At 33.9% G+C, this 26,822-nt stretch overlaps 1 protein-coding gene across 4 annotated transcripts in view; it reads right to left on the bottom strand.

The window, feature by feature from the left end:
* The window catches only part of ANTXR2 (ANTXR cell adhesion molecule 2), a 135,429-nt gene that overhangs the window by 97,955 nt on the left and 10,652 nt on the right, over window positions 1–26,822 (bottom strand). For all 4 annotated transcript variants that reach the window (XR_012131702.1, XR_012131703.1, XR_012131704.1 and 1 more), the window contains exons 4-9: window positions 20,815–20,896; window positions 20,251–20,355; window positions 20,036–20,104; window positions 19,175–19,255; window positions 2,548–2,608; window positions 499–597 (exon numbers count right to left, since the gene is read on the bottom strand). Coding sequence is in view for 1 of the 4 variants with exons in the window: in XM_037014855.2 (XP_036870750.2) it covers window positions 499–597; window positions 2,548–2,608; window positions 19,175–19,255; window positions 20,036–20,104; window positions 20,251–20,355; window positions 20,815–20,896 (497 nt within the window). In the remaining 3 variants the exon portion in view is untranslated. The remainder of the gene's footprint in view (window positions 1–498; window positions 598–2,547; window positions 2,609–19,174; window positions 19,256–20,035; window positions 20,105–20,250; window positions 20,356–20,814; window positions 20,897–26,822) is intronic.

The raw sequence follows: 26,822 nt of genomic DNA, 5'->3' as shown, positions 1-26,822 counted from the left end.
GACTGAAAAATTATTGGGAAATCAGATAAATAAACAAGTGGCAATAAAATAAGACAGTAAGTAGTATAGCAGTCCAAGATAGTAAGGTTTTCAGGCAAGAGTGACAAGAAATAAATGTGAAAAAGAGGCAATCAAATTAGGCAGTTGATGTAGCCATACAGAATGTGGTCTTGAAAACTGGGTTCAACTCTCAGCTCTGCCCAATATTAGCTGGGTCACCACAGGCAAATTGTTTGACTCTTCCAGTCACAAAACCATCATCTGGACAATGAGGCTAGTTAGGATATGGTCCAGCATTTATTAAGTTATGAACAAATGTTGCCATCATCAAATAATAAATAATAGTTATTATTATTCATGTTATCATTGGACTTCACTTCTTTCTTCTTTGATTAAAAATATAGCATAATTCATTTCAAGTCAGGGAAAAGAGGGAAACACTTGATGCTGATATGCTGCGTAGACATTAAAGCAACATTGGAATTATGGGGAACTTACTCTTTACATATGTTTCGTTTACAGTGTAAGTACAGAGAACATTGGCATTCCGATTTCCCAAGATGAATCCATTTCCCGTCAACACAATTTGAAATTTGTCTAGAAATAAAATGCAAAATAAACATTTTAATTACTGCTTTACCAAAAAAAGACATAGCTTCAAAGTATCAAGATGCATAAAAAGAATCTATTAATACTATTCAGCCAATGAATAACAATGAAGACATGACTCTATTGTCAACTCTACTTGCTTTCTTAGAATCTCTAGGGAAATACAGTGTAGATACGATTCACTGCCAGATAAAGAAGGCAACCATTTTCAACTTACTAAGATGACTGTTAAAGTCCTAACTAGAGTGATTAGCCTAGGGCTCACTCTTTCATGTACATCTGTACATCAAGAAAAGATGCAATGAAACAACTAGTGTATATTTGTCACCATTAGGAGGCATCATTTTATTTTGTAAATAAAATATTTTCCAACAGTGACCAAGATATTAGAATTGAAACATGACAGTCAACCCCAGACAGATGCCATGCAAACTTCCCCAAATTCTATCCTTAGGAAAATGTCATCAGGAAAGAAATACGTTTTGTGTTTTTTTCTGCTCTTAGGTATTGAGGTATAGGAATGTAAAGAAGAATAATTATTCATGTTCTTTGATTCGTTGAACAGTCACGTGTGGTTTTTCTTTACCTATGACACTCCACATAGAGTTCTTTAACAGCTTCTTCACATTACTAAATTCAGTTTCATTTTCTGTTGCATATAAATTTATACCTCATCAGAGGTCACACATTTTGAATTACTACTCATCTATGGCCAGCCATTAAAGGAAGTTGATTTAGCTTATTATACTCCATATAGGAGTTGCCAAATTTTAGAGAGTGAAATAATATGCTAGAAGAAAAGTCAACTATCTCAATTGGCAACTAAATGCCGCTTAACTGCAAGATGGTACATTAACTGTTTTGACAGTGATCAATTCTCAATTCTCTAAAATACCTCCTATCTAACATAATTTAATACATTTGTAGTAATTAACTATGAAAGAAAGTGATGCCATTAAGTGTGTTATGAATGGAATTTTACTTGTAACTTAAAATAAATTGCAGGTGAAACTTAAAATGGAACTCAGTAAAAAAAGAGCATGGCTTTAGAGTCAGACAGGAGTCTAACAGGACAATAAATAATATCAAGTACCGAACCTCTCTCTGCCTCAGTTTCTTCCTGTGAATCAGGAATTATAAAACTGTCAAATAGTGTTGTTACAAGGACAAAGTAAAATTATAAATGTAAAGGACCCCATGCTTTGAGGTGTTTGAATATACTATTCCTCTTAAACATTTCAATAGTCATTAACTAGGGAGTCTAAAGGATGAAGAGCTTGATACCACGTCCAGCAGCTGGGAGGCTCTGTGGTGAACAGCACAGAACATTTCCTCCCCTACAAGACCCAATATTTTTCCTTTTCTAAGACAGGTTAAAATGAACTCCATGTCAGACTTGAAGAAGAAATAGAATAGGCCAGAGAGCATTATACTCTTTGGTTAAGGATGGCTTGGAAGTACTAAAACCTGAGTCTGTTCTTAGCACCAGCTGATGAAGCCACCTGCTTCTCCCAAGCCATCCACCCATAAATCACTTCCTTATGTGCTCTGAGCTGGCAGACACTGTATTTTGGCCAGGCCATTAAAGCATGGAGCTCAGCGTCTACAGATAATGGCTGTTTAAACAATCATATAAAAGAAAAAATTTCATGTTTTATTTTACTTGCCATAAGAAAGGTCTCAAACATGAACTAAATATACAGAAGATTCTAAAAGCCTGTCACACAATATGTTCATTATTTAAAATAACACTCCAATCTTAAAAATTTGAATTTAAAATAGAAATATTTCAAGGAATTATTTAAAAATTCTTACAGAAAAAGATGCCAAAAAAAGTTGAATTTGCAATTCTCTTTCCAACATGAGTTTCAAACATATATTTTAACTAGGAAAAATATATAAGTTCTTAGATGTTATTTTTAAATTCTAACCACTTACCCCCCACACAGACACTTGAGGGTGACAATTCCAGGATTTCAGTGCATGAACGAGCTAGTATCTAAAAAAGAAAAAAGAAAACTAAGATATAGAACTAAGTGTTAACATGTAAAGAGAATTATAGTTTATTAATAATCTTGAGGTCCTGTCCTTAACTTTAATAGATGAGAGAGAAAATCTTTTAACTATCACATATTCAAATACCAAGCTCTTAGGAAATTTCTGTGTGGTCTTTCACTATATATTCTAAGATTGTATTCTGTAGAAATCCTTATTTGATTAGAGTAAATACAAATAAGCACAGAAAAGTGGTTGTTGTCTCAAAGTCTGGTAGTCTTGGATACAACAAGATAATTAAAATTTCCTGATAGTTAATGCTGACTTTCCCCATCAAGCAAAAACAAGACAGCACATCAGACCTCCAGTTTAATTATGCCAATTTAATATGTTTTCTATTAAGAAGTTCATATAATATCAATAAATAAACACTTCTTATTTGACTGGCTTTTCTACTTGATTTCTCAGCCTCAATTCCCAAGAATGCTTATCTTCCTTACATGCATCAAACGTTATACTTGCACAACACAGCTCCTTGTGTGAGCCAAATATTATTCTCAAAAACACACTATGTTCTCCAGCATTCCCAGAGCACAGAAACAGAAGAGTTCTTCTTAGCTTGTTTTGAGAAACAGGGACTACCATACAAGGCACAAGGCTACAAGTGAAAAACAACAATGATGAAATAAGCTGCTCCTAATGGACACAACAATACCGTCTTTATTTTTAGAACTGCTCTGCACTACATTATCAGTCAGACAAGTTGCAGATGATCTTTGAACAACATTCCTTTTTTGATGGAAGTTGAAGATAGATGATGTACAGCAGTTTCTAGCATCTCCTGCTCATAACTAGAACAGGAAAGAAGGACTAGAGCAGGAAAAAGAAATACTTTCCGTGCTTTCATAATAGTGGAAATATAAATTGTCAGACTCTAAAAATTAGCTGGGTCAGTCATGGAATTTTTCTTGCTGAATATGCATCTCTGAAAGGGAGCATCATCTCTACATTTTAAGACCATTTTCCAATGAATCCACTTTCATGAAACAACAGAGGCATTCGTGGTTAGTAGGACACAAATATAGTAAAATTTAATGCCTGACCAACTTCAGATGAAGTCTATTCAAACTCAGAAATGTCCAAAGAGCCTCTATAGTCACCCAAAGATCTTTCAGCACCCAAATACCTCCTATTGGCCTGCTATTTTACCTCCTGTAATCAACACTCATTTCTCTTAGGAGTGAGAATCAGTGTTCAATTAAGGATTGAGATAAAAATTAATAATTCACATTGTCAAAGGTTTATGTGCCCTCTTGGAGGGGAGGAATCTCAGATCACTAACAACTTCAAATATTTTAACATAATTTAGATAATAAGACTCTGAAGGAACAGAAAAGTTCTGCTTAAAGGCATATAGAGATAAAAAGTTTCCAACTAACAAAAAGGTATTATCACTTTAGCTGAAATGAAATAAACTAAAACAGGTCGGTGACCAGGAAAATGGAAGGCCAAAGGATAACACAAAGTCTCCAAATCTGTTTTACCTGCCAGCAATTCTGAAGGAATTTGCTTTAAAACAGATACCATTAAGGAGACTAAGTACATTTTTCAGTTTACCATCTCTTTACTAGTTATTTAAGGCACACCTCTATCAACATTACTGAAAAAAATGTTTCAAGCATCAAGAAAAATTATGAGTTGTAAAGACAGAATTTATTGGAAATCAAAACCATTACAAAAAAATTCCTTAGAACGAGGTAAATCAAGAACTTACAAAGAGATTTCTACAGGCCATGTCAAAGAATACGCAACCCAGAATGACCTGTGAGAACTTCTGAAATTATGTTAGTTTTCCTCTCCTACAGATACTGACCACAATTAAATCAGATCTCAAAATATTTAAGACAAATGTGTGTACATTTAATTTGATATAATCCATCAAAACATTTTTAAAGTGATAGTTCTAATAGTAATATCAAATGATCAATTCTTACAGACCTCCCCTTATGACTGGAGAATAAATACCTTCAACGACTACTGACAATCTACATCCCTGAAGCCAGACCCTATTTAACCCTGGTAAGGTATTTTGATTTTAAAGAAAAGGTTCAGGATGATTTAGAAATTTATGTTTTGTTCAAGTCTGAGACTAAATAAGTCAAATTACATGAAGCAGAAATTAAGAATAGCTAAAGGTTGTTTATATCTTGCAATAAACTGAATAATATACATTTGTATATAAGAATATAATTATATTAGTTTAACATTTGTACTTAATTATTGTAGTAAGGTGAGTTTTATAGAAATATCATTGGATGGATAATTGACTCAGGTAACACACTTATTAAAAGGCAAGAAGTTTAGTGATAAAACTGGCATCACCATCTGATAAGATTCAGTTGAATTCCCCACAGAAAATTACCTGCCATTCTCTAATGTTTCATTTTGATTTGTAAAAAACTTATTTGGACTTTTATTATATTATCTGAGTGTATGAATCACCTCCTTTGATAAAAGACAAACTCTTTGAGCACAGAAATAGGATATTATACTACTCAACCCTTTCCAGGCTAGCACATTGTTTTGTACATGCAGTACAATCAATAAATGCTTAGAGAAAACAGACTGAATGTATGAATTAATGAGACTGTTTAAAATGCCTATCCAGAAAGCAAATCAACAATCATATCAGGACTAAGATAAGGCAGAATAAAGTTAATTTAGTGAAAAAGCATCTAGCCCCTCAAATTTTGAATGTTCTAGAAACCTGTAATTTGAAACTAAATTCACCAAAACCATTTCCAAATGAAAATGATCTGAGAGAAAGAGAATGTGGTGGTGAGAGAAGAGAGAGAGGAAAATGTATGCATTCTTAAAAAATAAAATTTGTTCTAAATTTGTTTTTCCATCAAGAGTTTACCATATTTCAATATTAAGAAAACTAGAAGTCAAAATACTTTGTTTGTATGCAAATAGTTTACATTATTATATTTTTTAAACAATTAGTTCATAAATACAAAACAGTTCATAATCTATTCTCACCAAGTAAATGCACAAGATCAAATGCTCAAGATATCAAAATGAATCTATTATATTAAAACTATCATCACTAAATGACAACTTATGGAGAGGACAAATATTTTAAACACTCTAGTTAATTTTACCAAATTAAAAACTGTTATTGATTGACTCAACATTGGATCAGGTGTCCCATCTATGTTAATTGATACATTATCTTTCATACTCTGCACTTCCATCATTTATACAACAGAGACTCTTGTAAGGATGTTTCTTCAATTTTGTGTCGCCATCTGTCTTCACTATATCTCAATAGAAATAGAAAATAGTTTCCACTAAAGGTTGGCCTTAGTTAACATCAGAGAGAGATAATAGCTTCACAGACCAAATTTAAAGACAAGCCAAATGCTATTAATAAAACCAGGGCACTTTAAGTCACGTACACACTAGATGCAAAATTATATCACTTGAGATTCTGGAGTCCAATTGTATATATATATACATATAGGCAAAGATTTTGATGCTCACCATGAAAAAAGTACACTACTGAAGCATCTGTTCAGTCAAAAAGCAGTATTTGCATTAGGTGCATTTACAAATGAAAGTAACATGTATATTACATTTTAAATCCTCAAATATTAATATAGATGACAAAAGTCAAACTTTCTAAATTTAATTCAAGTATTAGTAGTCAGAAAAATCAAAGGAATTTCTAACAATGGTAATAATAACTGCCATTTGTTGGGACCTTAAAAAAATCCAGAAACTGTGTACTAAGCACTTTATCTGAATTTCTTCAGTTAATTTTCCCAAGCCTTATGATTACATACTATTTTTATCCCCATTTTGTAGATGAGGAAAATGGGACTTAGATTTTTTTAATTTGTCCTAGTGATAAAGGCAGTACAGTTCAGGAAGAGAGCCAGGCCCTGGGAGAGTCAAGAAACCACATATTAGTAGCTCGTGGCCAGGTCCTGAGGCCAGTTAGTAAAACAGATTAAGCAAAAGCAAACCAGCTAGGTTCTAGATGGGTAAAAAAGGTAACCCAGTTACTTCAAAGTTCATGATACACTCACTAATATGTCAAAAATCACACCCCTTGGTGACCTGACAGTTCCCAGGCCGAGAGTATCAGGGCAAAAAGATTGCCCCAAGCCTACCCATTCCGAGAAAACCCCCCTACCCTGATGCATATTCCACTGAACCCCTGCCCAACAGTGAGCTAACCCTTTTATAAGAATTTAAGAAGAGACGCCCCAGCGTTACTCCCCTCCAGAGCATGCCTAGACTCCCTCCTTGAACGTGTACTTTCACTTTAATAAACTACCCTTTGCTTGTACCTGCTCCACCTGCTCAAAAATTCTTTCTCAATCAAGGTCAAGAACCTTCTCCAGGGTTGAAGTCTTACTTAAAGAGCAGTGAGACCTCCCCAGATGGGACTGCCGGCCAACACTAAACAACTAGTGCTTAAGTAGGAGAGCCAGATCTACCCAGATATGACTGAGTCCAAAGCTGGATCTTCTAACCAGTGCACACTGCAATCCTCCAGGCTTGTGATAGACAGTCTCAACATTACAAAACCTAACATCTAACAAACTAGTGAAATTTATCTCACTGTTTTGCCTGTATTCCTTTTATATTCTCAAAAACAATCTAAAATAAATCCCTGCTTAGTTCTATATCTTCAAAAGGATGCCACCAAACTTCCACTGTTGTTAAGGTTTTCACAGGTTTCTTTTACAATTACCAACACCATTGACTTTAAATAAATTAAAATTTTAGTTCCTTCCATGAATTAGTAATACACAGGATACCCAAATGCTTATGGCCCTCTCTCTTTTTACTTATTTTTATTCTCTATTGTCTCAGTTACTGCTTTCTATCTCAAATTTGTTTTGTACAGATAAAACACTTGAAGTTTTTACTTCTCAGCATAATCCAGAACCTAAAAGACAAGGGAAGCCCTACTAGAAACAAGCTACCAAAGATCCTAACTCTGGCTTGGGGACATAGCAAGCACTTGGAAAACTAAAAATCAAACTGTGTACTTAAAAATTAATTTGTTATTCAACTTCAGAGCACATTTTTTTCATAAAAGTAATCATGCCAATGACATTTCATTTCCATAATTCAGAAACCCTGGAAATTCCGTGTGTCCTTACAACAGAAAGACTTTCAGAGCCAAGAGGCAGAAGTTTAGGGGATTTTGTTGTTTTTCTCTATTTTTTTCTGGATGTGAAGCTGACTTTAGGTAAATGTGTTACATAGAATAAGTTAGTCTTTGCCCCTGCTCTGCCCTTGTTATCTCACCTAGGTTGCTAGACACACACAGATATTCCTTTTCTAAACACAACCACTACCCAGGTTTGCCCTACCTCCCAAAAACATTACACTTCAGTGTAGTTGTTCTCATTTAATGAACTCATCATACTAATGTGTGAATGTAAGTATGTGAATTGACGACCCTTCCAACAGCCTAGATAGGATTAGCACCTCAAGCAGATACTTCTTTAGGCCACAAAAATCCCTCTACATGGAAATGCAGGCAGCATAACCATTAGTAAAGCAAGAAATGCAAGCAGCATGAGGAAAAATGTTTTCCACAATGGGATGCAATATGGAAAACGAGGCCTGCCTACGTGTCTGCCTGAGGGGGGTCTGTTCCTCTGCTGTTCTTTCTCTTAGTTTCTTTCCCAGCTGTATTTGTGAACCATGGGCCATTACAACTTTTTTAACCCACAATTGCAACTACAGGGCACAGGACAGCAGGAGATGAGTGTGAACTTTCAGAAGGCAGAGTAGCTCGTATATACACAAGACCATCTGTGAGAGTTATTTTGTAAACCAGTAAAAATCAAACTAAAAAAGATTCAAATATTTACAATTCTAAATTCTAGTACTTTGTGTAAAAAAATCTATATTCCACCATGTTGTCCCAAATTATAAATTAAATTCCTAAAGATAATTTTATATATTTTATCTCTGTGATAACAGTCACTTTCTTCCTTTAAAATGTATGATAAGCCTGCCATGTTATCATATGAAAATCAAAAACCCAAGTTTTTCCTTCTTGAGAGTTTAGGATAAAACTACAGACAGAACAATAACTTTCACCCTTACAAATTATAATTACTTATTTTCTGTTGCTTCTAACTGGTGTATAAAATTTTGACACATTATTTGTATAATTCAGATAATCAGAATACCCTCAATAGTTTGATGAACACTGCAAACACTAATTTCATGGGATTTCTCTGTTGGCAAAGGAGGAGAGATAGGAAATGACAAAGTTGTTTGTCTCTCTCTGGGTTAGCATTTGGTTAGCAGTAAGATGGGCTGCATCCTCAGGAGTGAGCTTTGACCCTATTGCCTGCTGGCCTCTCTCTGAGATACAGATGTCTGGCAGGAGATGACAGTGGGCCCCACTGTGCTGTCCCTTCTTTGAAGTCCAATTTGAATGAAGTATCGGAACAGTGTTTCACCTCAGATACTCCAGGCTTGTTCCAAATTAATTTGGATTGAGTCTATATACAGTTTCATGTGGTCAGGTTGCAGGACTTCACTATGGGCCAAATCTACCAACAAGGTGGCAAGTGACAGATGCTTATGCTGCAGCTGCAGCTCTCAAGGTCTGTGGAGATGCCAAGTCAGACACACAACTCTTGTAAAAAATCCCTTTGAGTAAAAAGCAATTTCTTATCTTGCTTGTCAATAGGGTTATAATCATATCTTTATCATTATTAAATAATAACCAGGTAAGGTGACAATAATATCAAGGAACCATCTAGAGCAGAATAACTAGCATGAGACTTGATTTCTTCTTTCTTATATTTTAAGATACATATGAAACCACATTTTGATTGAGATCTTATGAGTTCCTGAACATGATTACTTATTGGACACATGTTATAAAACAAATATGGGACATGCATGAAGTAGCAGAAGCCACATTATGGTCTTAAAAATGCATACAATGGATAAAGCTGTGGCTTTTTTCTTCTGGCAAATAAGATAAAATGGGATTAATTAGCAGAGAATTATAGTTGGTATATATCCAAGATAAGATTTAGTATGGAATTAGTTAAGATAGGGAGATGAAGTCAAAATATTACTTTGGACCTACAGTGTCTTTGAAGTTAATGTTGAATTTAAGAAAAATATCTAGGTCTTATAATTTGAAGATCAAGCATCCAGCTTAACGACAACAAAAACTCCCTACAATTAATCTAAACCAACACAGATTTTAAAACCCGTAATTTTTTTTCTAATTTCTAAATGGTAACAGGAATGACATTATTTGGAAAATAGAATAGAGCCCATTCAGAAGAAACTTAGATAAATACTTTTTAATGAATAGTAATATCACAAATATCTTTTACCAAAAGTATAGAGCACAATAAGATATAATATTAACTGCCCAATTAATTATTGAATTAGTTAGATAGTAAATGTAAAACTTTCTAATGAAAAGCATGAGCATTTTGACTATATGACAAATAAATGGGGTAACAAAAGTTAATCGTATAAAAAATAGAGCTTGATGAGAGGCTGTTTGAGTTAATCAAATGACATCTTCAGTCAAACACAATGAAAGGCAAACTTATTTGCATAGTTCAAATTTTAATAATCAATGGTACCCATAAGGCATTGAACCAGATGCAAAATAAAATTTTCTTTTAAAGAAAGCAACAATTTAAAAAATTCAAAAAGAAAAAGTTAAGATATGCATCTTTTTTAAAAGAGGGCTAATTTTTAATTATCATGTATATAAATGTTGAATCACTGTGTTGTACACCTGAAACTAATGTAATACTGTGTCAACTACCCTTCAATAAAAAATAATTGTCAACAAAAAAAAAAGAGGGCTAATTTTAGATAGGATATATGAAAAGAGAAAAAGGATATTTTAAATGCATTGATATTTTAAATACAAAAATATTTTAAATGCATTGAATCCCACTGAATGGTTTTCTTTGCGATCTCATTTTAAAGGTCAGTTCTAAATAATAAAGATTTTCTCCCAAAATAGATTATTTGCTTATACTTAAATTCAATATGCTACCCAAACTCCTTGAATACTTTTTAAAACTTAATTAAAAATTCAAAACATTCATTCTAGTGATGATTTTTAATACTGATTTTAGGTGTATATAACATCACCTACAACAAAATATTACAAGATAATTTACAAGCACCTGTGTATCCTTAACAGAAACTTCTAATTTCTATGACATATAGCATGTCAGAAAATATCATAAGGGTAATAATAAAATCTAAAAAGCAAGCTTTTTTTTCTAACTCAGTGAGCAGATTTAAGCACTACAGGAGTTCATCCCAAATATGAAGGATTCCAAGTTTAAATCTCATAAGGAAAATCACTGAACAGCATTAGTTCTAAAGGTCTCAACAAAACCTTTAATTAGCCATACATGTAAATAAAATAAGCTAAAACAATTAGAAAGGGGTTTCTCACTATCTCATTTGCTTTTTACTTTTCAATATTCAGATACATAATTTTTATTTTCTTTCTGGCTTGGCAAACATCCCTATCAAATATACTTTTCTTTAAGAGGTAATACTTCAATGAAAAACAATTGTAATTTCTAACTATGTGGTTTGGTTGAGTTCATTAAAAATGCTTGGAGCGTCAAAATATCAGTTGCTCAATACAGTGTGTGCTGTACTGACCCATTTCTAAATATGGATTCTCTCTTCCTTTGGAAGTAAGCGAGCAGTGTAAGCACAAATGTCACATTTCCAAACAAACTCTTAATCTAATAAATGTAGGGAAAAATGTAAGTTATAATCATTGCCTTTTACTCTCGTCAAATCCAAACATAGCAGATAAATAATTCTGATTATACTGTTGATGAAAATATGTCCATATCACAAATCAAGAAAAAAAACAAAAAACAAATGATGTTGAAGTTCGTCCACATCTCACAATTCAATTTTCATAGCAAATTAAATTAGCAGGTCTTCTTTTCTCACTGCAACTTAGAAACATACCAAAAATGGATTGTTATTTGAAATAAACATTTATCTGCCTTTCTTTTCTTTGGTCAGCACAAACTCAGAATAGTGATTTAATGCTTTCTTACAGGATGAATAGACTTTCCATGAAAAGTACATTGAAATTATGGAATACAACACACTTCAGAAGCTAAAGAAATCGAGTGCCAACATGTTTTCATTCTGATGCTCAGAAGAGTCATATCCATCTTGTAACCAAAAACCAGAAAATTCTCTTGAACACAGTACGTATTTTAAAAAAGGCTCCCTAATTAATGAGGAATTATTATATTTGGGGGGGAAAATGAGATGTAAATGAGAAATCATGCATTTACCCATTATAATTTACACTAATGCTACATTTAGCCATAATAACCATTTTATCCTCCTTTTCAATATCCTTCTAATCAACTGAATTTGTTTTCAAAAACAGGTAAGCCTCTACAGGTCATCTTCTTTTATAGCTCAAGAGATTAATGAAATAAATATTTGGCACTTAATTTTGGCTATATAACCCAATGCAACCAGTGTAGTTTTCTCACAAAATATCACAAAGCCATAATTATTTATTCAAAGCAGATTTGATTTCCTTAAACTAGAAAAAAGAAAAGAATAATGTTATTAGGAAGTAAAATTATCAAGCAAATGCAAATAGAGTATTGGACAACAGATGTCAAGATAAGATTATAAAATTTCAGTAAACAAAAAGAATAATTTAAAGCTAATTTTCTATTTGTATTTTTGAGTTAATTGGAATGCTCCAGTGCCTTATTAAAATATATGTCAAAATATTTTAAATGCATTTGAATATAGTGGATTGTAATAGTTACTGATTTTTTCCTATCCAGAGCACTTTTTCATGTTTACATGTCTATGAACATTTTGCCTTTTCTACTGGGAAAATCGTTCTCCATTCCATGTGGTCCTAGAGAGGCTATTGATCACAATGCCTTCTTCCTTCCATCTTGCTCCAGCCTCTTGTCATGGACACGTTATCAGGTGGTCCAAATATGCTGACAACATAGTTGTCACAGGAATGAGCACTTGACCCAACTGAATCAGAGTCCTTATGTGGAGCTAAGTACCCTGATGCCTAGAGACAATAACCCTCTCTTTCCAATGGGCTTGTTCATTGAGACCCAGGTAAGCCTGAAACCTTTCGCAGTCACCTTCATCTGACACTCATCTTAACAAACAGACAGTGAGATAAACAGAATCATAGGCAAAATTTGAAGAGAGAAGTTCCTAAAAACATGGATTGATTCCCAGGATTCAACTTATCTGAGGCCATTTTCTCCTCTGGACCACTCAGTTACATAAGCCAGTAAATTTCTTTTTCTTTTTTCTTAAGCTAATGTGAATTTGGTTTTTGTACCAAATTCTTGTACCCGAAAGTCTTAATATAGTAGGATATAAATAAGAGGATGAAATCAAAGTTATATGGAATCAGAAGTCAATTCAAAATATAAAGTGTTTCTGGCCAAAAAAAGGGGGAGATGATCATTTTCATGCTTAAATATACCATAACTATATTTTAAAAATTCAGTATTTTCAAGAAGCATGGATTTTACTTATTCATTCATTGATAAATATGAATTAAGCAATGACTACTTACCTGACATTATATTAGACACAAGGTAAAAAAAGGATAGGGGAAATACAGACCCACCCTTTCTACCATTAATGTGTAAGATGTTGTAATGAGATACATCATGTACATTCAGTACTAAAGATCCTTGGATAAATAGAAGCCCAGAAGAATCTGAGTTATTGTGAGCCTCACATTATAGCCAGTCCTTTTTAAAAAAGGAGTCCTAGAAACCGATTTTCAATTTTGAGTAAGCCTGAGCAGTTTGGGTTTTTTTTCTGTGAATATATCTTTATAGTTAGCTCAGACTTAAGGTGTTTCATTAAACCATGAGTTTATAAATAGAGATTTCTACAACTGAGCAGTCAACATTCATAGCAGAACCTGCTAACATCACTTACGTTTAGGTCTTATCAGAACATTTATTAGATACCCTTTTCTATGAAAATGATTTGCCTATGGAGAAAATGATTTTACAGTGTCCTCTCATTCCATTAAAACATAGTTTAGACACTTAGATACTTTTCAAAAAAAACCGTAATAATAATAGACATTACTGAGAAAAACAGTTTGGCTCCAAAGGTCAAATGAAGTTTCTAAGCCCAGCACTATGAATGAAGTTACTTTTTGAAATGTAAATTACACTTTTTCCCTTTATAAACAATCTATTACAGTTTTATTTAAATGTCTTACACATACAGGTTACCTCTCCTTTCCTATTTATGCTCCTATACTTCCCCATTAGGTACTTAGGAACTGTGACGTTAGCTGCTGACACCTTGGAAGTAGTGTTTTAAATTCCTTTGAATCACAGTTATTTATAAAGCCAGATTCACAACTGATTCATCTCTTCTGCTTAATACTTTCTGAGGTACTCTATCAAAAAATAAAACTTTGGAAATAAATGCAAGGAGTAAAACATCCCATGTTTTAATTTTTAGAATAAAAGGAGGGGGTGGGGGTTTCCCACAGAGAATTTTTATTTCTATTCTTTCCATATTATTCACCAGTCTGTAGTTTTATTTTATTTTTAATGTTTTCTTGCATAGCACTGCATTATAAAACATTGACCTGGAACCCACATGGTACTCACATGTCAGTCTGGTATCAGTACAAATAAAATTTCATTTTTAAATAATAGTCCTGCAATCACCTTTCGCAGAAACCAAAAATAGTTGTTTAACATCCTAAAAGATTAAAGATGATCTAAAGTGGAAAATAGACGAAATATATCCTTGTGCTTGCGGGCGACAGGAGGGAAGAAAAAAAAAACCAAGAGGAACAATGACTCAATTCTCAAGTTCCCCGAATCGAACACTTACTGGACATCCTCTTCCCTGAGGGGCGCCCCCACTGGGATTCCTTCCCAAGCTGAAGTCAGCTTCTCTCTCTGTCCCTCTGCCCGATTCCACTTTGTCCTCTGACACACAGGGCCCCTCCGTAAAAATGGCTCTCATTATCCCTTCCTCCCATTCTTCATATTAGTCAGGGCGGAACGCCCAGGTGACATGTGACTCCCCTCTTTGTCCTTTTCATCCCATATCCAGCAGCGCTCAAATCCTACTAACTTTTTAAGGCTTCCCAATTCACCTTTCATTTCCAGTTTCACTGCCATCACAATCATAACAGCAACTAGTGCTTTCTAGCTAATATTTGCCAGGGCCTTCAGAGGCCGGCTCAGCAAGAGAAGAGCTTTAGATCTGGAGGTTCAGCCCCACCCTGCTCCTGACGTGATTCTGACCAGGGCAGAGTGTTTATTAGGTCCTTCCCTCATGGCTCTTGACATAGACTGTGGAATACCTAGAATCCCAGCAGCTGAAAGAAGCCTTAAGAAACTATGGTTTACTGGGGATGCTGTTTCCACCTTAACAACTAGGGTTCTACTCTGGATTACAAATTAGCACTCCTGGTTCCCCCACAGGAACTGTGGCTCTTTTCTGAACGCAGTATCCTAAAATTATACATAGCTTTGTCATAAGAATATTGAGTCTCCTTTCCCAGTTGTTGGCTGGGCCCTAGTCCAGTGTCCTGAGGATTTGGAACTCGCGCACAGCCAAATATTTGACTTAGGGTAGCTAAACCATCTACAAATCCTTGTTATGACCCATTTGATAGACTGATCCTCTCACGTATCAATGCCATGCACTTTTAGGTCTAAGTCATTTATCGTTTAGGATGTTAGCCATCTCTTTCGGTGGATTGCCCTACATACAGATCATTGACCCCATCCTACATGGTCCTAGCTTCCTACCGAACATTTTAAAGCCCAGCTTTTCTGAGTTAGATCATTCTTAATCATTATCTCATTAATTCACAAAACAACCAGGTGAAAGATATCATTATCCTCATTTGACTCATAAGAATTTTAAAACTCAGGGGGATTACACTATAGGACGTATAGAAAATGACATGGCTAGGCAGTGGCAGAGTGGGAATTTACTCTTGTATTGTCTCCACAATATTAGGTTTCCTTTTTACCATGCCTCACAAGGTCCATTAGAAGAGATTTATAACACAACTTTCCATCTTCCAAATCATCCTACATATTACCATAAGGGTATTCTTCCTAAACATTCACTACCATCTTACATATCTCAAACTCTAAATTAACCTTCCATTGTTCCCTGATTATTTATGAAATAAATGCCAATTCCCCATCCAAACATTTGAGTATCTCCATAATCTGGATCCAGTCTACCTGTCAATGTTTATCCCTATATCCTTCAATAATCCAAGCCAAGCTACTGTGCCTGAGGCACTCAGGCACACAGTCAGGATATTTCTGAAGTTCTGTGTTCCTTGTTTTTAATGAAATCTACTCCAGTTGCCAGAAAATAAGTCAAATTCCACTACAAAAAGCCTTCCATGACTTCACATAAACAGATTTATTTATCCCATCCTTCTGCAACTTAAAACTATAGCCATATTGTCATTTTAACACAAATTGTATTATAGGATTCCTTTTTACACATAGAGTGACTCACTGAAATTTCCCTCCTCTAAATCCCCACATTTTGTAATTCTTGCAGGGGACCATCATATTCCAAACCTTGAATCATCAATATTTGCAAGACTCCTCAGAAAAGGAAATTTGTCTTATTTAAGTTTGTGTCCCATCTTCCAAGTTTAACAAATGCCCTAAGCTCAATAAATAAGTGAAAAAATAAATTAAGGAATGGGAAAAGAGGGTGAAAAAGAGGTAAAGCTTCTCACAAGTACCTACTTGAGATAATAATGCATTCTGAACCTTCATATATGCTAATTAATACTGGAGAGTAAACCAGTATTGCAAAAATGGTTACATAACATGTTTGCCTGAATAAAAATAAAAAGATTCTGATAATTTCTCTCCAAATTAAAATAGAACATTAAAATTATTTTCTTAATCAAATCAATTTTAGAAAAAGTATTGTTTGTTAACATGCAAAATGTTCATAACAAAGGCCTTTTTCAGTCCCTTATTACAGTTTCTTTAACCACAATGACATTGCTAAATTCTTACTGATTAAGACATTGATTCTAGACAAACAATATCTTAACAAAATGTGAAATCTTATATAGTTAAAGGGACCAGACCATCTAGGTCTCTAGATTTTAGTAGATAAAGGAGGAAGGACAAAGAAAACAATAAAACTATGCTATCAAGCTTTCTCAATTAAAGATTAACTTCAGATAAATTAATATACTGATAATTAATAAGCCCAGATGTATTTAAATAACTTCTAGAGGGAAAAATAAATTATCTATCAATTTAGCAAAATTTTGTCTTCAAAATACCAAACATATGAAAGACTTCAATTTTCTGATTTCTTCCCTTTGCTTAGCTTTTTGTACATACATTCCACAGTGTAATTTTATCATTAGTTTGGTAAATCATAAAGGATAGAGGGATATTCTCTTCTCTCTGCCCCTACCCTGAAATAGATACACTGTACTAATTTTAAATACCAAATAGAATTTTTTAAGATAAAGATGGTATTTATTTTGTAAGTGCATTTCAAATTTGAGGCACAATTATAGCTTTTGTATATTTTCTGGGATGGAGCAATCTCTGCTTAAAAGATAAATAAACTCCTTGAATTGCCTTGATTTCTACAAAGTGGGCAAAAAATCCCAAGCTATCATCATGTTGATAAAATTCTCAAACATCAGTGAGATCAACTGTGGTTGTAATGGCTCCATGGTCTGCCTGTCAACTCTGCCATGTTACTGGTTGAGTCTTCCCAGAGGTGGGCTTCCCTGAAGATTACTTACTCCTCCTTTTGTGACAAATTAGCTGAAGTTTAACTATATTGAGATGAAAGCTACACCCATCAGTCCTCAAGATGAAACGCAAGAGGCTGCGTTTGCAATTTGTGGCTATTAAGAGAAATCTAATTTCACGCTCTTTCAACGTAACTTACTCAAACTGAAGTCCATCAGGAACTTCAGGCAAGACTAGTTAGGGAAATTTTAGAATGAAAAATTTCCCTAATATAAGTAAAGTAAGTAGAATTTAAGAAATAAACAAAATAAAACAATAACTTCATCTCCTCTGCTCACCTACCAAGTTTTTAAATGAGAAATCTGTAATCACAACTCATAAAAAGAGACTTCTGAAAACCCAATTAGTCATATGGAGAACTTTGATGTAAACCTTTTATATATACAAAAAAAAATTTCCGAAGGTAATAACCTACAGAAGTCTTTTCTCTTTCCCAGTATAATTATAAAAATAATCACAAATTTCCAAGCACAATAAAATTCTATTTAAAATACAACCCACTCACTGATTTGTTCCTCATAGGGTCAAATTTTCATCCCTTTTGCACTATTCCATCCATTTTCCTATATTTTAAAACAAATCACAGTTATGCAGTATTTATCTTGAATTCTAATATAAAAATGTACACAATTTTTTGCATTGTAATTTTTTTCCTAAAAACTAAACACAGTAATATATGTAAACTCCTAAAATAATTGAATCTCCATTATGCATTTACATTTGACCTGTCCACTCAAAAGTACTGATACGTGATAGAAACAAAATGTACATTTTTCTCCGAAAAGCTCCATTAACTGGGGTTGGAAGGCTTGCCTGTTACTAAAAACAAATTCAATAACTCTCATTCTGTGTCTCTAAAAAACATGATATTTAAAGAGAAATTTTAAATGCAAGAACCAAATGTCAGAACCTGAGAGATTTTTTTTTTCCTTCAATAAATACCTAAAGATTAAAGGAAAAGCTTTGGCTTAGAGAATATATATTATTCACTTCCATTTTAGGATGGTGTTTACCAAAATATCATAAATACTTAATAGCAACTGTTCCTAGTGCTTCTAGCAAAAGGCAGTAAAATGAAACATAAACCCCAGCTGTGAAAGCCCAGGGGTTCTGCTTTGCATTTCATCACTCCACTTCCCCATACCCTGTTTAGGGTAGTCTGGATTCTAACGATCACCAGAGACAACTCAACTGAATTCCAAACAGAAATGTTATGAGCTTCAGTGAAACTATTAATCATTAAAATGGAAAGAACAAGAGCAGTCAACTCCTCAGCCTCCGGATCAAGTTGCCTCACGGATAGCTAAGAAATACCGTATTTAGAGGGAGCAATCATACATTGCAATCCAAATTTTTATTTTACTCTTCTATGAAGCCTATAAAACTTTCAAGATATCAAGAGAGTGAGGAGCTCCACACTCAAAGGGTAGAAGTGTCTAAGACTGTTTATGAAAATCTTAAACTTGAAATCACAAACCCAGGCTCACAGCATTCAATTTGTAAGAATCAATACCAAAATCCAGGTCTTTAGAACTACACTGTGCTTGTAATAACACACAAACTTCCTTCTTAATCTCTTTCTTCAAGATAAGGACCACCTAAACAGGATATCAAGATTAACTGCTTACATTTTAAAATACATCTAAAATTATGAGCCTTTCCCACCCCCAAAAAAAATAAATACTCACAGAATTAATTATTCCTTTAAGAGCCTGAAATCCACCTGTGACAGGGAATACTTGTTCCTTGGAATCAGCAATTTTTTCAAGCTTTAGAAAAAGGAGGAAATTTAATTAAGGGGGCTTGAGACATAAGACACTTTATACACTTCACTACATTTCAGTTATGTTCAGCTGAAAAATTATACCACAGGATTAATTCACCAGTGTAGCTTGAAAGTAACTGAAAGTGATAGTACTAGTGTTACCCTGAATGTAACACAATGAAATGAGCTGAGATCAGCCTCAGCCCCTGTACACTGGACCCAAGTTTCAATTCCAAAACAGTATAAAGCTCTACTAGTTAAAAATGTCAGGAGACACAGGAATCATAATCATATTCCACCGAAAATTTAAATGTATAATCATTTTATGAGTGGAAAAAATAATTCATACCTATACACTCAAAACCTCATGAAAAAATTATTTTTTGTAAGGAAAATTGTTAGTCCTCCTAAAAAGACTTCCCAAATCCCTGTACTCCTGAGTCTAGTTTTAAATGGAATTAAAACACCTAAATAAGATTGTCATAATAGTCTTGTCCATTGAATTAAAGGAGTATTCATATTACTTTAATCCAAATGTTTGTCCTATATTAGTTCCTCCAAACCAAATAAGTCTTCAAGAAATTGACAGTTTCATTTTTCAGTAAGGAAATCTACCAACACCAGGCATTATTAATGCAGAGATCAAAACATACAGCCATTTTTACAGAAAATCTTTAACAATTGATTACTGTTATAGTAAGTCATCTGTGAAAAAAAAATTGATAAACTACCCTTAAGACAATTAAACGATTTAGATTATAGTTTGCAGATCTGCTGTACTCACCTGAGTTTGTTCAAAGTCAAGGACACCAACACAATAAACTCTAGCCCCAAGTGACCTGGATATCTTAGCCTATGGTGGTGGGGTGGGGGTGGGGGTAGGGGCAGTGGAGAAGGACAGAGGGAGAAAGATGAATTATTCAGATACCAAGCTATACATGCAGAGACACATAGCAAAGCACACTGGGGTGTAAAGAACAGTTTCAGTTCAATACTCACCTCTTTCTCTGCATATGATGGCACCAGACCGTCCAACTTACCATCTGTCAGAGCAATTATAATACTGGAGGTTTTTAAGCCTGCTTTCTGAATTTGTTCATTTGCCTGAAAATGAAGAATAATTATCCAGTTCACAATTTAATCTTAACTTTTAATGAGTATGTTCCATCAAGCTGAATTTTTAAGTCTGACAAAATCAAAATATTATGGACTGGCTTTTAAAACAGGATTATTTTGTATTAACTATGTTATTTGAATATGCATACATTCACATTAAGAGTAGTTACTATTGGGTTTAAATGATAAAGAATTTTAGCTTTGGTTGGCTAGTCTGAATGTAACCACAGACAAAAATGGAAAATTCCTTAAAAGGCAAAATGCCATCCAAACTTTTCTTATCTCCACAGTGAATAATGTTTTCTATCAGTCTCATCCCTAGAACAACTAAAAGCATTTTTGTTAATGTTTTTTAAGATAAATATATAATGGAGTCTTTGAGCTTAACTAGAGTTATAATTTATTCCATTACAAGATATTCTCTCCCATACTCATAAAAGAACTTACTTGCTTTAGTCCTTCATGGATGTATGTCTCTCCTACTGGAGTAACACGTTTTAAATCCTCCAAGCCTTTACTGATTTTGGCTCTGAAAATAATGTGTTATAAAATTAAGTGAAAGAAAATGAGCAAAGATCACAATAAACACTTTTTAAAAAACATGACAGTATTACAACTAATAGGGTTTCTTCACTAAGAAGGAAAGGAAAGAACATGGGCTTTGAGGGCAGACAGTTTCTCAAACTTTTTGTCATTTTAATGAGTATTTAACAACATGTATATTTTAACTACAAAAAAGAAAAGTATTAACAATGTGAAATGTCTTGAAAAACCTAAGCATATCCTAGGCATTTTGAGCTGAGAACAGACACCTTCTATCACATTTTACTAAATGTGAAGGAGTAAAACATTTTCCTTCGTCAAAACAAACAAAAAACAAACAAACAGGATTGAATGGGAAAGCTTAAATGAAAAAAGTATTTCTGAAGCATTCATTCCACCTCCTACAGGCTGGAAATTTTCTTTATTATCTGCAAATCCCTAAAGTGCATTACTTTACCCTGATGGAAATTAACATTAACATTTCCTACTTTTTGTCTCTCAGAGTCATGTCTCATGACCTGTTCACTTGTGGAGCAGCTTTTCACCCACCCAGACACCACCTTACTCTCTTTAATACTGTAGGTGCCTAATACATACTTGAAAAAAAAGAAAGAATAACTGGTTAGACGGACAGACGGATGACAAATGAATTTTTGAGAGAAGTGATATGAATGAAAAAGATGAAAAACCATAAGAGAATATTCTCACACAACTATTTAGTTGTCCCATGAGTATGTCTCATTCATCTAAACATGGAGTACATCTAAATGAAGTATGACAACAATATTAAGAGCTATTTTGTGTACACAAGAGATGATTCATTTTTCAAGTTTTTTTTATATAGGTTCCAGAGATCCCTTTAAAAATAAACCATAAGCCTTAAGAGATAAATACAATAGTGTTGGAAAGACAATCCAAAATACACTCAAAATTTCTTTTTAAAAGTTTAAACATAAAAGATCAGAAGAGAGATTTTCTTAATACATTGCTTTCAGAATTTTAGTTTTTAAATAGACAAAAATCCTTTTCTAAATAAAAAAAGTCTGACAATGTAAAGTTGAAATATAATGCTTTAAATAAAACATGAAGAGCACCCACACTTTTGAGGATGGTAGTTGAAAGGCAATTAATTATTAAAAAGTATATTATGTGAACATCAAAAAACTTACTGGGGTCACAAACAAAATTTTATATTTTTATAGACATTATGCATATGTACATAGGTATATATCATATACTATTAAAACACGTTTGAAACAGTAAAAAATAGTTTTAGTCAAAAATAGCAAAAAAATCATTTTGCCATGCTTCAAATATTTGAAGTAAATGAGTCATTTGCTGGAGTTTCATGTTTTAAAGCTAACTTATTATGTTTAATATTGTAATGAAAATTTCCTCCTAAGTTCTTCATCTAAAGAGTTTCCAGAAAACGCAAGACAACTTTCAAAGCATGATCCTAACTACTTATCTCCTTCCTGATTGAGTCATTTCTACCAAGCCATATTATCTCTTTTAATATCTGCTTTAACTTGATTACACTCTTTTTCTATGGTACCCCCAAAATATCCATGTCCAACTTTTATTACAGTGAATAATTTTGCCTTTTAAAAACATTCTATTTTAAAATAATTTAACTGATTTAATTTAATATTTTCACTTCTCAACTCTACTGGAAGTTTACAGTGGGCTACCACCATGTGTATTATTTATAATGTATCCCCCTACTCTGCACTTACTATTTATTATAATGCCTTTTAAAAAGTAGGTGTTCAATAAATTTTTCAGACTCCCATAGGGAAAAAATCATAATTCCAGATGATGGAGTAAATTACACAATTTAGAAGCTTGTTTTATCTAAATATTTATGTTTAGTATCTACAGAAACAACTTGAAACTGATTCTGTCTGAATGCAGATAAAACCAAATATTTGGTGTTTTCCAGAAATGAGTGGCAGCGTGTCCTCAAGCATTAATGTTTGCTGCCAAAAGGGAAATGAGAAAGACAACTGAAATTCAAGTTTACACAAGCTGATTTTGCATAGTAAAAATCGCCTTCTACTTTCAGTCCAGATTCAGAACCCAACTGGTATGTGGAGGACCAGGCAAAAGCAGCAGAACATGCAGCTAAAACAACTTGCCAAATGCAGGCAACAGTCTTTTCAGAATGTGAGTCCCTGCTAGCTTATTTCACCAGACGAAGCAGAGCACCTATTGTTTTTCTATCACACCCATACCTGCCACTTTAATATTCTAAGCTGCACTGAACTCTACCATTACTTTTGCAGTTGCACAATCACAGGAGGAAAAGTGTGCCTTGCCCATGGCCAGTAACATCAACATACAGGAGTCTTGGTCTTACCTCCTTTCAGCACAACTACACAGTCTGTCAGCCTCTCCTCCATCAATAAGTGTCAATTAAGGAAAACTAGAAGCCAAACTAGACAGGGCAGACTTCAGGCCTCTGAAGGACCCTAAGCAACTAAAAATAAGTTCTAAATTTCTCTATCAGTAAGCAGTTAACTGGGGGGAAACAAAATCATGTAGTAAGGTTAAAAACAAAGCCCATTCATTTATTTTGTGGCTTAAAGAAAATTCTAAAGAAAATCAAGGAGGAAAATGACAAAAATAAAAGAAGAAACAATGTATATGTAATAAAGATCAGCTCAAATCCTGTATCAGCTTTAAAGATCACCTCCCTGAATTTGGCTTTAATGCTACGTCTTCAACTACAAGGAACAGAAATACTGAAACTACTCTGGTATTTGTTGTGAAACTGTAGTCAAGGATGTTGCTATCATGATACACAATGTCCCCTATAAGGTCTCACAGAAGAAGTTTCTTGTTATTCCTGAGTAATCGCTATAGACTTCCTCCTTTCTGCTACCTGCAACCATGTAAAACTGTTTCTTGCCTTCATTATCGGGAAACCCACAGGAAATTTCCTACTCATTCACAAAATTCTGCTAAGCTTCTATAGTTATATTGCTACATCCTCTTTTCCAAGATTTTAACTTTGCTTTTTATATATTATTAATTTTTTGCAATGTTGTTATGTTCAGTGCAACTTAAAACACTTTTTGAAAAGAGGTCAAATTTAAACACATAAAATGGGATAATAAACTTCTGATTTTTACTTCCTGAGAATCAGGGGACCAAACTCTTAATCAATGCTTTCTTCCTTACTTTATAATTTAATTGATTAAAGAGAAAGCAGAGAGAGACAGAGAAACAGAAAAAGTAAAAACACACTCTCAATTTTTTTCAGGCTATAAAATTAACACTTTCAGCTCTATTAGTATTTCTCAAATTTCTGTTGAGTAGGGAAAGGAAGAGATAAAAAGGGCAGGGAAAGTATAAGAAGGTTAGAGAAGGGAAGGGGAGTGGGGGGAAACATAACTACAAATGCCATGCACTGTGCCACACCAGTGGCTTTTCTCCAACCATAGAACATTTTTGAATGTAGAAGGTGTGCATGATAACATAACTAAAGATATATTTTATAAATAATGAAATAATAAAATGGTTAGCAGAGAATTCTGACTTGCTCAACTAACACAATTAAGGCATAATTTCAAGTACCTCCTACTTGGGACTACTACTAAGGATGTCTTTTCATATAATATACCTATATAGTACTTGTGCTTTCCAATGTACGTCTTATCTTTCCAGATAACAAAGATCTGTCAGTCAATCCACACATGTGTTGAGCACCCACATGTGAACACCATGATTCTATATGGTGACATGAGAATGACTCACACGTGGAACACGGCTCCTCTCACACACATCTTTTCAGATGTAGAGTAGTTCTCCACCCTGGCTGTACACTGGAATCACCTGGAGGGCTTTTTAAAAAAATCACTTGTGGGCTCTAACTGAAGAGATTTTAATTTGATTGGTTTGTGATGAGGTTAAGGTACTTCTTGGAAACTCTCCAGAGTATTCTTATGTGCAGCCAGAATCAAGAAACTCTGATCTAATTTAAAAATCTTTCCATGTTGTCAGAATGCTCTTTTCCTCACTCATTTTTCCAATCTTTCCTATTGAAGGGGTTTTTAGGTGACTAGGATAACATTTTAAACTGTAAAATAACAGTTTCTGGGATGGTATGGCTTATAGCCAGAGAGAACAAGGATTATCCAAGACCTATCGTTTCCTCATCTATACAGTAGGGTGAGAAGACCTAGCCCGTGAGGACCCCCGTGAGGATCCAATGGTACATAAGTACCGAGTAAGGTGTACAACTGCTGTTGTTGTCGTTGATATTAGTCATTCCCCTCTTAGGATGTTGTTCACCCAGTTTACTTTCTCCTTGATTCCAAGAAGAGCTCATTCAGCAAGCTGAGGGTTGAAAATTTTGATACAGGGATCAGAAAGGAGATGGGAAAAGGAAAGAGAAGAGAGGAAAGAAAGTGTTAAATTGAAGCTTTGATGAGGAGAAGGTCCTGGAAAGGAATTATATGGAAATTTATAATAATAAGGTGGGAAGACTCAAAAATTGGAGTAAATTAGAGATGAACTGAAACTCTGGTTCTGCAAGTGATGAACTGAGTAAGAGCCAGCAATTACTTCATTTCCTGAAGTTCAGTTTCTGTATCCATAAAATGTAAATATAATAATGCTCATCCCGATGGGGTTTTTACTTATTTGTTCTACAGATATTTATTAAGTACCCATTATTAAATTTATAATGTAATGTTATTAGGCAGCTTTGAGAATTCAGAAGGTAGTGGGCACCTGGACAGAAGGGATATTAGGTAAAACAGGAGAAAGGAAGCACCTAACACAAAAATTTTCATCATAGCTTCTCCTCCTTACTATGTTGCTCTTGTAGAAGACCTATAAATGGTGGCAGATTGGATTTGAGGTGAGACAGCATAATGGATAAGATGCCAAACTCTGGAGCCAGACGCTCCTCCACCTTCTGAGCATGTGGGCCTGGGCAAGTTATTTAACCTTTGCACCCTTCAGTTACTCTGTGCATAAATAAAGACGACCCTAACACAAACTCCACAGGGCTTCTGTGAAAATCAAATGAGTTAATGCATACAAAGTGTTTGGTACAAAGTGATAGTACAACACAGATAGTTGTTGTGATTCTTATATCACCTGATGTGTCACACTGAGTAAGATCATGTGCCAGCCAACCCTCAATTCTGTCATTATGTCCCATTGTACCAACTAATGAATGCAACATATAGATCAATCTCAGTTCCCAGCTCTACCACTTTCTAGTCTTGTAAATTACATAGCTTCTCTGGTCCTCCATTTCTCCCATGTCAAAAATGGAAATAATGATAATACTTACATAGTGGATTTGACATAAAAATTAAGGGGACTATTAATGTAAAACACTTAGCATACTGCATGGAACATAAGCATTCAGTAATCAATACCAACTCATTATATCCTTCATTGTACTCTGTCTCCTTATCCACAGAAGAGAACTTAAGCATAAATTATTAGCTTTGTTGTCATATTTTGTATGCCTCATTTGAAAACTAACTCTTTACTAGTCCTTCATAAAACACACAGAATTTTACAACTATATTAAGTCAAACTACAAATCTTATGAGTTAGCATTCAGTTGAATACCAACTGAACAGTTGGTTTTGAACAGTTGAATACCAACAATCTCAAAATGTACTACTTTCTAATAAAACTGCCAGCCTCACAGTGTACTAGCAAAATATTTCTAAATATTGTTCATTCTTAATTCTTTGAGGGTTCGAATTTTATAATACTATTCAAAATCATGGAAGCAATGGGAAATGTCCCAATCTATTTTCACCTAACACAAGAAAGAATTGGTCATATTAAAATAGTAAAAGTAAAGAATATATTAATGCTGATAATAAACAAATATTTTTAATTAACATAAAATAATAAGAGTAATGAGAGGGAAAAGTTAA

The sequence above is a fragment of the Manis javanica genome, chromosome 5, assembly GCF_040802235.1.
Source record: "Manis javanica isolate MJ-LG chromosome 5, MJ_LKY, whole genome shotgun sequence".
Lineage (NCBI taxonomy): Eukaryota > Metazoa > Chordata > Mammalia > Pholidota > Manidae > Manis > Manis javanica.
This window is presented reverse-complemented; position numbering and strand designations above follow the sequence as displayed.